This window comes from Plasmodium gaboni, chromosome 2 (genome assembly GCF_001602025.1).
Source record: "Plasmodium gaboni strain SY75 chromosome 2, whole genome shotgun sequence".
Classification (NCBI taxonomy): domain Eukaryota; phylum Apicomplexa; class Aconoidasida; order Haemosporida; family Plasmodiidae; genus Plasmodium; species Plasmodium gaboni.
The window spans coordinates 558,017-570,516 of NC_031482.1; the positions used below are offsets into that span (position 1 = coordinate 558,017).

Genomic DNA, 12,500 nt, shown 5'->3' on the forward strand with positions numbered 1-12,500 from the left:
ATATATTGCCTGTGCAAATATATATTCCATGGCGACATTTCTATTTATTTTTGAAAATATTAAATAAAGGGTAGATAATATTATATTAATAAAGAAGAGAGTTAATATAAATAAAATATTTATATATTTATATCTTAAAGATATAAATAGACAAATAAAATACAAAATTAATTTAACTGTTATTTCTTTAATGTGAGAAAAAAAAAGGAAATTATCTAATCTTGTATTTTTTATCAAATTATTTCCAATAATTATTTTATTTAATGATAAAGGAGAATTCATATATATAATTAATTTTATAATTAATGATGATATAACAGATATAGATTCTGATACATAATTTGTTTTGTTATTTATATTTTCAATATTATTCTTATTATCATCATCTTTTCTTTTTTTTATATTTTTCTTGTATTTATATGTGATATATCTTCTTCCTAGTAGCATGTAGATAAAAATATATAGATCTGCAAGGAATAAATAAACCTATTAATTCAATTATAAAAATATATATATATATATATATATATATATATGTATTTATTTATATGTGAATATATAATTATTATGTATCATTAAGTATCACAGTTTACAGTGTGATATAATTTTATGATAATAGGTATGCATATTTACAGTGGATTTATTTTTTTTATTTTATTTTTTTAATTTTTTTACTAGATATATAAAAACCAATAAGACGATGGCTATATTCTTACTTCTATTAAAATAATTCAGAAAATCGTAGGATGGATTGTATTGAGACATTATGATTAACACGAATGTATATGAAAGCATATTGAAAAAGTGAAGGATTGGCATAAATATAGCATCAAAAAAAGATGAAGTAAATATATATAGAATAAATGAAGATAATGTATATGATATAATAATAATAAAATTAATTTTAAGTATTACACATGACTTTATAATATTAAAATTATGATTATAAGTAAATTCATATATACATTTATTAAATAAATCATCAAAATGAAATGTATATGTAATAACAAGAATAGTAATTTTTATAGCTATAAAAATAAAAAAGAAAAAAATAATAAAAAAATACCTCATTGAATATTTCTCAATATTATCTATATAACATGATATATATTTTTTAAAGCTTATTCCGTTATATTTTAAAAAATAAAAATATAAAGACGTTTTTATTTTTTCATAATTAAAATGGTTTATTCTGTTGTAATGCATATAATCTATTTCGTTTATATTTATAATATCACTAAATCGGCTAGTATAAGCAAAAAAAAATTTATCAGATTGGATTATTTTATCAGATGGGATTATATTATCAAAATATATATTTTTATTAGAATGAATATCCATTTTGTCTATATCCTTACTACTACCACATTTTTTCTTGCTACTTTTAGTTTCTATATCTTTATTTGAAAATAAAGGTACATCTTGAAATTTTTTTTTTTTTTTATAATCGTCTACATTTGTGCTATTTTTATGTATATTTTTTTTTGTTTGTTTTTTTTTTTTTTTATGATTATGATATTTGGATTTCCTATAAATTCTTGCTCCGTGTATTATGATGAAGCAGATATTTTTTATCATGAATAAAAGAGAGCCTATGTCAAAAAGGAAAGGATTCGCATATTAGTTATATGTTAAAAAAATATATATATATATATATATATATAAATATATTCATATATATATATATTCATATATTTATTTATTTATGTGTGCTTTATTTTTTATTATTACATGATACAGTTTGTAGCATTACAAATAGGAGGAGACGAGATAAGAAAAAAGATATGTCGGTTAAAAGAAAACTATATATACTTATATATTTTAAACATGACATAGCATCTCCTGCAATTTTAGAGAAGCATTTTTGTTTCTTAATTTTTTTTTTTTTAGATGTATTATTATTATAATATATATCCGAATTAATATATTTATATGAATCATTATTAGATAATAAATGATTGTTATATTTGTTTATATTAATAATGTTAGATGTCTTAATATATTTATAAATATTATTTTCATCTTGATTATTGTATATATTATATTTATTTGAGTTATAATTGTATATATGGTCCTCATTATTTTGTAGATTATTATGTAATGATGATTTGTGTTTCATAAATTTTCTATTAATATCATTTTGTTGAATTCTTAAAATCGATGAGATTTCTTCATAAGAATAATTCGGGAAGGAATATGCATGTAGTGATATATTTAAAGATATCAAGACACCATATGTTATAAATACAACTTCAAATATATTTATAGTTGAATTATAAAAATGTAATATTTTATTTTTATTTAAAATTTTGTCTGAAAAAATATGTGTGTCTTTAAATAAATATATTTCATCCTTTAGACGGAAATAATATAAAAAAAAATAAGAATAAGAAGAATAAAAAAATTGAGATATATCAATAAAATCAATAGAAACATGAGTTATAATTAAAAAGAATAATATATGCTCGATGCTAATCTTATGTATATTTAAAATATAAAAATCGGTTATATAAAATAAAAGTATATAAACTAAAATAGTAATAAGAATGCATATTGTAACAATCATAAGTTTTTTGTTGAATGTATTATAGTATGTTGAGATGTAAGAATAAGCATAGTCGTTATATATATTATAATAATTAGAAATAAAAACACTATTATAAGCATCATTAATATTGTTTATATTGTTAATATTGTTAAAATTGTTGATATTATTATTTTTGCTGTTTATTATATATTGAGGAAATGATAAAAAATATATTATCGTTATTTTTGTTACTATGCTATATATATATATTATATACATTTGCATATTATTTATAGACCTTATAAGATAATATGCTAAACATATTAGTAATAAAATGTCTACTAACAATAAAAATATTTTATTTATATTTATATTAGATGATAATAAAAATTCTTGTAATGAAAATATCATAAATAAAATTATCTTCAAAAACAAAATTATCCCTTTCATTTTGACACAAAAAATAAAATAAATAAAAAAAAAAATAAAATAAAATAAATAAATATATACATATATATATATATTTACATATCACGTGACACTTTGCATATATGATTGTTTTTATTTTCTTATTAAAAATTTTTTAAACAAATAATTTATCCTTTTATTTTTGTGTAGGTGAATTTTATTAATTTTTATATATCACATATGTAGGATGTTCAAAATAAAGAATAAAAAAAAAAAAAAAGTTATAGTACTTACGCAAATATAAAATGAAATAAAATATAACGAAAAGGTTTATATATAATATTATAAATATTAAAGTGCTACACATATATATATATATATATATATATATATGTATATATGAATATTTTTTTTTTTTTTTTTTTTTTTATTATTCCGACAAAAATATCTATGATGGTAAATTCCCTCAATAATTTATTTTTCATAATATAGCGTATATAAAAACAATATAAAGGAAAATAAAAAAAAAAAAAAAAAAAAAAATATATATATATATATATTATATATATTTTATTTATGTCCTCATAATATATATAGTATTATATGAAGGAATACAGTTTGTATGTGTAAAGAGATATAAAAATAAACAAATGAATAAATAAACATATAAAATATATATATATATACATATATTTTTATATGTTATTTTTTTATTTTTTTTAAGAATATGCTACAAATTTAATATTTTATCATTTTACAAAAATTATATATATGAAAAAATAAAAATTAATATATTTTTTTTTTACCTTTTTATGTATATCTTTTTTTAATATCACAATGTATTTATAAAAAATACCCACATATGACAAACATAAAATAAATATATACATATATATAATATATATATATTTATTTATTTTATGTTTGATTTTTTCCCATTGATTACATAAAAAAAAAAAAAAAAAAAAAATTAGCACACACAAATATACATATATATATATATATATATATATATATATATATATAATATATATATACAACATTATATCCAATTTTGTAATACTACGTTGGAATTTTATTTTATTTTTGTAAGATTATGAAGGCAAGACATTTATGCCAACAAATTAACAAATACATGTTAATAAATAACTTTTATGGATCTAAGATATGGCTAAATAGATATGTCTCAAAATATTCAACAAAGATTAGTCCAGTTGAGATATCAAAAATTTTGGAAAAGAAATTTGAATCTTTTAATTTTAAAACTTCATCAAATGAAGTTGGTTATGTGTTAAGTGTTGGTGATGGTATTTGTCGAGCATTTGGATTGAATAATGTGAAATCTTCTGAATTAGTTGAGATATATAATGAAGATGATAAAGGAAGTGTTACATATGGAATGGCTACAAATTTAGAATATGACAATGTAGGCATTGTTATTTTTGGTAATGATAGAAATATAAAAGAAGGTGATATAATAAAACGAACAAATCGTATTATAGATGTAAATGTTGGATATGAATTATTAGGTAGGGTAGTTGATGCATTAGGTAATTGTATAGATGGAGAAAAAAATGTAGTTACAAAAGATAGAAGAAAAATAGAAATAAAAGCACCTGGCATTATAGCTAGAAAAAGTGTTAATGAATCTATTATTACAGGTATTAAATGTATAGATAGTTTAGTTCCTATAGGTAGAGGACAACGTGAATTAATAATTGGTGATAGACAAACAGGAAAAACTGCAATTGCTATTGATGCTATTTTACATCAAAAAAATATAAATGATAATGTTGTTAATGATAATGATAAAGTTTATTGTATATATGTTGCTATTGGTCAGAAAAAAAGTAATATTGCCAAATTAGTAAATTTATTAAAAAAATATGATGCTTTAAAATATACTATTATTGTCAATTCAAGTGCTTCTGATGCTTCGCCATTACAATTCCTTGCACCTTATACAGGATGTGCTATGGCTGAGTTTTTTAGAGATAATGGAAAGCATGCATTAATAATTTTTGACGATCTAAGCAAACAAGCTGTTGCATATAGACAATTATCATTATTATTAAGAAGACCACCAGGAAGAGAAGCATATCCAGGTGATATTTTTTATATACATTCCAAGTTATTAGAAAGATCCTCAAAATTAAATGATAATTTAAAAGGAGGTAGCCTAACAGCCTTACCAATTATAGAAACATTAAATAATGACGTCTCAGCATATATTCCTACAAATGTTATATCTATTACAGATGGGCAAATATTTTTAGAAAGCGAATTATTTTATAAAGGTATAATTCCAGCAATAAATGTAGGTCTTAGTGTATCAAGAATTGGAAGTAGTGCTCAATATAAATGTATGAAAAAACTGGCATCATCTATGAAACTAGAATTAGCTCAATTCAGAGAAATTGTAGCATTCTCACAATTTGGATCTGATTTAGATGCATCTACCAAAAAATTAATTGAAAAGGGTAAAATATTAACAGAAATATTAAAGCAGAAACAATATTCTCCTGTTCATATAAGTTATCAGATATGTTTAATTTATGCAGCTACAAAAGATTATCTTCATAATCTCCCTATAGAAAAAGTACAAGATTTTGAGAAGAAATATTTTCATTATTTAGATTCAAATTATATGGACGTTTTAAAAAAAATACAATCTAACTGTGAGTTGTCAGAAGTGGAGGACCAAATAAAGGACAGTATTCAGAGGTTTTTAGAGATTTACAAAAATTCAGAATGAAAAAATATATTAAGAGGTGTTATAAAAAAAATAAAAAAGGGATACATATATATATATATATATATATATGTAATAAATAATATGGTTTTATGAAATAATCTACAGATTGTTATGCCATTATAATGGTGTAATACATTTTAATGTTTTTTTTTTTTTATAACTCAGATATTAAAATGAAGAAAAAAAAATATGTATTTTTTTTTATATATTATTTTATATGTTTATATCATTTGTTTATTTTTATTAGTCTCAGACTAAAAAATATGAATACGTATATAAAAAATTAAATTTATACAAATGTAATATGTATATGTATATATATATATATATATTATATATTTTTTTTTTTTTTTTTTTTTCCACTTATATGTTGTTTTTATTTTTTTTTTTATAAAAAAAGTATCTAAAAATTTTCACATTTTAAATACACTAATAAATCATAGTATAAGGATTTGTTTGATATGTTAAAATGAGTAGTTACATAATCATAAGATAAAAATTTTTGAGAAAGAGTAAAAATTTCGTGTTCTATATGATCATCAAAAAAAATAAAGGATGATTCAATATTATTAAATGTGTGTGATATGAGATGATTGTTCTGGTTATTAATTTGTTCTTTATTATTGATAGTGTTATTTTTATCATTACTTTTAATATATTTTTTATATTGCCTCATGAGTAATGGGATATGTGTAAATAATTGATTTTTAAATTTATTTAAATTAATAATGGAGGTTTTTATATATTTCTCATTTTGTATATATACTTGATTTTTTTTATATTTTTTATATTTTTTATATTTTTTATATTTTTTATATTTTATATATTTTTGATTTTTTATTTTGATATTATCATTGTAATTATGATTATTGTCTATGTTAATAATATTATCTTCAAATTTTGATATAATCAATTGTGTTTGATATGATAAATTTTGTGAGATAAATAAATCCATTGGAAATATATATTTCCACTCTATTGATGATAATTTTTTATGAATAAAAGAATTATTTAATAAATGATTATTCTTATTATTATTATTATTATTATATAAATCATTTGAAAAAATATTTATATATTTTTTTTTTTTTATATTTAGTTTCATATTACTATTTTTAATTAAGAGTAATATAATGTTTGATATTATATACAGACTTAATTTCTCTACCTTTTTGATTTCATAAGAGTACAAAATTTTTTGTAATAATAAAATAAAAAAATTATTATAGATATATTTACATTGGGTTAATATAAAAAACAAAATAATTTTATCTTTAAATTTTATATTATCTATATTTATTTTATAATAAAAATATTTTGAAATATTATAATATAAAGTAGAATAATAAAATTTGTTCATGCTATATATATATGTGAAATATAATAAATCCAAATTATTAGAATAACAAAATATATTTTTCTTTTTTATAAAAATATTATCAATATTGTCATATATGTTGTATTTATAAATATTATATATATTATAAGTATTACATATATTATTATTTGATTGGATATATAATTTTTTTATTTGTATTGCATATGATTTTTTTAATAAGTCCAAACCATTATATATATAAAAAAACCTATTTTTATAATTGGTGTATTTTTTATTTAGATATGTTTCTAGATGATACATATGTTTCATATTAGAGGGAATAATTTTATTTATATAAAATAATGTAATTAAAAAATGACTGACTTTAAAATTTTTAGTATTATCTAGATAGTTGTTTAAGAACATAATTAAAAAATTTAAATTGTTATACAAATGATTATGTAAAGAATGAGTATCTTTTTTTTTCTGAATTGGAGTTTTGTTATTACAATGTTGTGTCTTATTATATGTATTATTTATATTATTCATATTGTTTATATTATTCATATTGTTTATATTATTCACATTGTTTATATTGTTTATATTATCTACTACCTTATTATTATTATTATTATTATTATGTTCATTCCTCTTATAAAATATAATTAATTCATCATTATCTTCTATAGAAAATTTGTTCAATATTATATTATATAACACATTTGCATTCTCAACTTTGAAATTTTTATTTTCATTAAACATAAAATAATTCTCATTACACTTATCATACAATATACTTTTAACATGCTCATATTTATTTTTTCTTATTAGATATAATATATATAATATATTTTCTATATGCATAAAGTTTTGTCTTTTGTTGTGATTGTTGAGTTTATAAGAATTGATAGAAAAAAATTTTGACAAGGCCAGAAATATATAAAAAAATTTAGATATGTGTATTTTATATAAATTTTTTAAAAGATATGTAACCATTTCATAAAAAGTATTTGTGAAATTATTTATAAAAAAATTAACACTATTCATATTATTATTGTCATACATATTATTTATTTTATTTATATCTTTATTTGTAGATATTACATATATATAATAATTTAAAAAATAATATAATCCTTTTGATAAACTATTAATTTGACAAGTATAAAAAAATGTATTATCATAATATTTATTATTGTATATATTATTTATTAGATTTAAAAAATATTCTTTATTTTCTAAATAATATATATTATGAATAGAACGATTCTTATCAATAAGATATGTCTCATCTTTTTTATTATTATATAAATGGTTACATGATATGTTATTATTTCTCAATATTTGTATATCCTCTATTTTATCATCCATTTGAATAATATCATGTTTCATATTATTTTCTAAGCTCCATTCTTTATTCATATTACTATTTAGAAATAATTTTCTGTCATTTTGATATAAATGTTTAATATTACACCATGAATATATAAAGTCATTTAAATATTTGTGACAATTAATTTTGTTGATTAGATTATTTTTCATACTAGCTAATAATTGAAAAATATTCTTTTTATAAATAATATTATCTACATATATATTTTCATTATTATGACAATTTTTTAAAAACTTTAAAAACATTTTAATATTTTTATCTACAATTTTGGTTGATATGTTATATTTTAATTTTAATTCTTCATAGGCATATGCTTGAATTTTATCATATGCATATGTAAAAAGAAATAATTTTTCTTTATCATATAATAAAGGAATATATTTTTTTTTTGTATTAAAATTATTATTTTGTAAATTTTTTATCTTGTTATTTAAAAATTTATTATTATGATATGAATGGATATCTGTTTTGTCATTTGCATGTTGGTAATTAATAATAAAAAAGGATTTTTCTTTTTCTTTTATATATAGTGACAAATTATCACACATTTTTATATTTTTTTTTTTTTTTGGGGGTTGTTGTTGTTGCATGTCCTCTCTTATATAATCATCTTGAATAATATCATAACTTTTATTTTTTTCATATTGACAAGTCTGTTTCTTTTTATGAACATCATATAATATATTATTTACATTTGTGTCTTCCTCCCTCTGAGAAGAAAATAAATTGGGATGATAATAATTTTGTGTAGTATCTGTTGTTGTTATATATTCATTATGATTTATTATTATTTTTTTTTTATTATTATTATTACTATGCATATATTGATATAGATCATGACATGTATCAGATTTGACATTTTCGTTTTTATCAGATTGGTCATTTACATTGATGTGTGTATCATGTTGTTTATAATTTAGATGTGATGAGAATATTTTAACTTTTAGATTTAAATTTTTATCTTTTTGGTTATAAAAAGAATGATAATTATTCAAAAAAATGGTATTTAAATAATTAAGAATTTCATTTTTGTTTGTTATATGTATGATATAATCAGTTGTGTTTTTATAATGTTTGATAAGTATATGATAATTATTTATGAGAATTTTTTTATGTATAGTGATATATAAATCTTTAAAAAGAATATGTAAATAATAAATATTGTTTGATAAATAATATGATAAAAATTTTATATATCCATTTAATATTTTATCATTTATATGAATTATGAATTCGTTACTTGTAATATAACTATTCATTTTTTTAAGAAATGAGTTATGTGTATAAATATTATTAATAGTAATTTCATCATCTGGCAATAAAAAAAGATAAGATCCTTCTGTAAATAATTGAAAGATGTGTTGAATTTTTATATCTTTTATATATTTATTTAGATAATCAAGGTATATATTTTTTATAGAAATATTTAAATAATATAAATTAATTTCACATATAAGATCTATACATTCATTCATCGTCAAACAATTAAAAAAGGAATTATTATTATTATAAAGATTATTTTGAATAGATCCATTTTTTTTTTTTACACATTGTAATAAGTTAACTAGGTAAGACAAAACCTTGGAAGAATATTTTATATCTTGTGGAAATATATAAACAAAAAAAAAGAATTCCTCTTTTGATAATGTATGACAATGAATACATAAATATTTATAGATACAATTTAATATTATATTTGCTTGATATTTATTGATATATATATTTTTTCTTATATTATTTATAAGTGCAAAAATATTTTTTATTTTAATTTTATAAATAAATCTCATATATATTATTTCTTCTTCTGATAAATTATATGTACTTATAAAATTTTTATATTTTTCTTCTTCTTTTCTTTTTCTTTTACAGTTCGGATGTTCTTTCTTTATCTTGTCAATACAAATAATATTATCTTTCTTTAAACTTTGATTGGTACCTTGATGTTTACAACGAATATGAAATGTGTCACTATAATTATTATTATTATAATTATTTTGTATGTTTTTTTTATTTTTATTATTAGTTTCATCGAACCTTTTCATATCTTCTATATTATTTACATAAATATATTTATCTTTATTAAAAAAATAACGACTACATTTATTGACCTTTCCATTTATATCTATTCTTATTAACTTTGTATGATTTGATAGGTTAGCTAAATTATCTAAATTCTTTTCATATTCTTTATTTCTCTTTATTTTTAATTTTACTCGTGGAAGGTTTTTAAAAGTTTGTAAAAAGAATGACATATCCAAGTAGAAGTGATGAATGTCATATTGTGTTGACGCGAAAAAGCAGTACACAGATTTATATATATATATATATATATATATATGTATATTTATAAATATTTATATTTATTTGTGATATATAAAAAATTAATTTAATATTAAATGATAAAAAATATTTTACACATATATATTTTATATATATTATTTATATATTTTTTGGATTTATTTATATATTTTATTAAAACAACATCTTTAAAAAATTTTTTGTTTAAAAGGAAGGTGCCTCTTTAAGTTTATAAAAAAAAAAAAAAAAAAAAAAAAAAAAAAAAAAAAAAAAATATCTATATATATTATATATATATTTTACATATTGTGACGGAATAATATATCGGTCAATATGAACATAAAAAAAAATATAAAATAAAAATAAAAAAAAAAAAAAAACAAACACAAAAATAATATTGAAAAAAATTAACAAATAAATAAATAAATATAAATATAAATAAATATTTATATATATATTATATATTTATGTTTATATATCCTTTAATTAAGTAGATTAATTTTTTGTGAAGCAACGCTTTGGCGCATAATATTTATAATACTGTCAATATATATACATATATATATATATATATATATATATATATATATATATATATATATATATTTATATTTATATGTTGTATCATATTAATTTTTTTATTTTATTGATTTTATCTAATATAATGTTTCTATTAATTTCATATATATATCCTCCCAATATTATATTATCAAAAAAATAATATAAAAAATGAAAATTAAACAGTAAATCTAATTCACAAACATTTGTAAAAAATGTATCTAAAAGTTGAGCCATAAAATGAATGAACTCAAGGATATAAAGTTCATTCTCGTTTTCTATACATACCACAAAATAAAGTCCTAAAAATAATAAAAATGTACACACATATATATATATATATAATATATAATTTATTACTATATATATTATATACACTTTTTTATTTTTTATTTTTATTTTTTTTTTTTTTTTTTTTTTTTTATCATACCTGCATATAACCTATATACAATCTTAAAATTTTCATAAACAAAAATATTTGCATATGATCTACTTCTGTTTATTAATATTTTATTTATGTCTCTTTCTATTTTCTTTTGTTTCATTTCGTTGCAGTTTATATACCTAAAATAAAACATAAAATATATATATATTTATAAATATGACATACTGACGTGTACATATTAAAAGGATATATGACAATAATATATATAAGTATATGTATATATGTATATATTTATATGTATATATTTATATGTTTATATATTTATATGTTTATATATTTATATGTTTATATATTTATATGTTTATATATTTATATGTTTATATAATATACTAACCATTTTGAAAACCGGGTTTTTCCTTGTCTATTTTGTAACAATATAAAATTCAACATTTTTTTTTTTTTTTTTTTTTTTTGTTCTATATATTCATAGAAATAAAAAATATATTTTCTATATATCTTGATATTATTTTTAGCATATACTTAAAATATAATTATATGAATTAAACTTTTAAAAACAAATATATTTTATATAAAAAAAGGGTAATATGAAAAATATATATATATATATATATGTGATGTTAAATTAAAAAAAAAAAAAAAAAGGATATTTTTATAAAATAAATATATAAAAATGGATTAATATATATATTATATTATACATCTTTTTCATTATAATATTAAAAATTCGTACTTTTGTTGTTCTTCCAAAAAATATAAATGTCATATGAAAAACACTCGGATGTTTATATAAAAAAAAAAAAATATAAAATAATATATATAAAGATCATATATATTTAT

General features: G+C 17.4%; 4 protein-coding genes across 4 annotated transcripts; 1 reads left to right on the top strand and 3 right to left on the bottom strand.

The window, feature by feature from the left end:
* Positions 1 to 2,977, bottom strand: PGSY75_0217000 (putative membrane protein; the record flags this gene model as incomplete). The annotated part of the gene is made up of 3 exons (XM_018783834.1): positions 1 to 486; positions 676 to 1,592; positions 1,732 to 2,977. Coding segments are annotated over 3 exons (2,649 nt in total), but the record flags the coding sequence as incomplete, so codon positions are not given.
* Positions 2,978 to 4,031: 1,054 nt separating this feature from the next.
* On the top strand, positions 4,032 to 5,690 carry PGSY75_0217100 (ATP synthase F1, alpha subunit; the record flags this gene model as incomplete). The annotated part of the gene is made up of 1 exon (XM_018783835.1): positions 4,032 to 5,690. One exon carries the CDS (start codon positions 4,032 to 4,034, stop codon positions 5,688 to 5,690), a length of 1,659 nt encoding a protein of 552 aa, XP_018643825.1.
* A 403-nt stretch (positions 5,691 to 6,093) lies between these two features.
* On the bottom strand, positions 6,094 to 10,653 carry PGSY75_0217200 (hypothetical protein; the record flags this gene model as incomplete). The annotated part of the gene is made up of 1 exon (XM_018783836.1): positions 6,094 to 10,653. The coding sequence occupies one exon, from the start codon at positions 10,651 to 10,653 to the stop codon at positions 6,094 to 6,096; it is 4,560 nt and encodes a 1,519-aa protein (XP_018643826.1).
* A 670-nt stretch (positions 10,654 to 11,323) lies between these two features.
* PGSY75_0217300 (putative AP-2 complex subunit sigma) lies at positions 11,324 to 12,092 on the bottom strand (the record flags this gene model as incomplete). The annotated part of the gene is made up of 3 exons (XM_018783837.1): positions 11,324 to 11,559; positions 11,688 to 11,821; positions 12,037 to 12,092. 3 exons carry the CDS (start codon positions 12,090 to 12,092, stop codon positions 11,324 to 11,326), a joined length of 426 nt encoding a protein of 141 aa, XP_018643827.1.
* Positions 12,093 to 12,500: the final 408 nt, after the last annotated feature.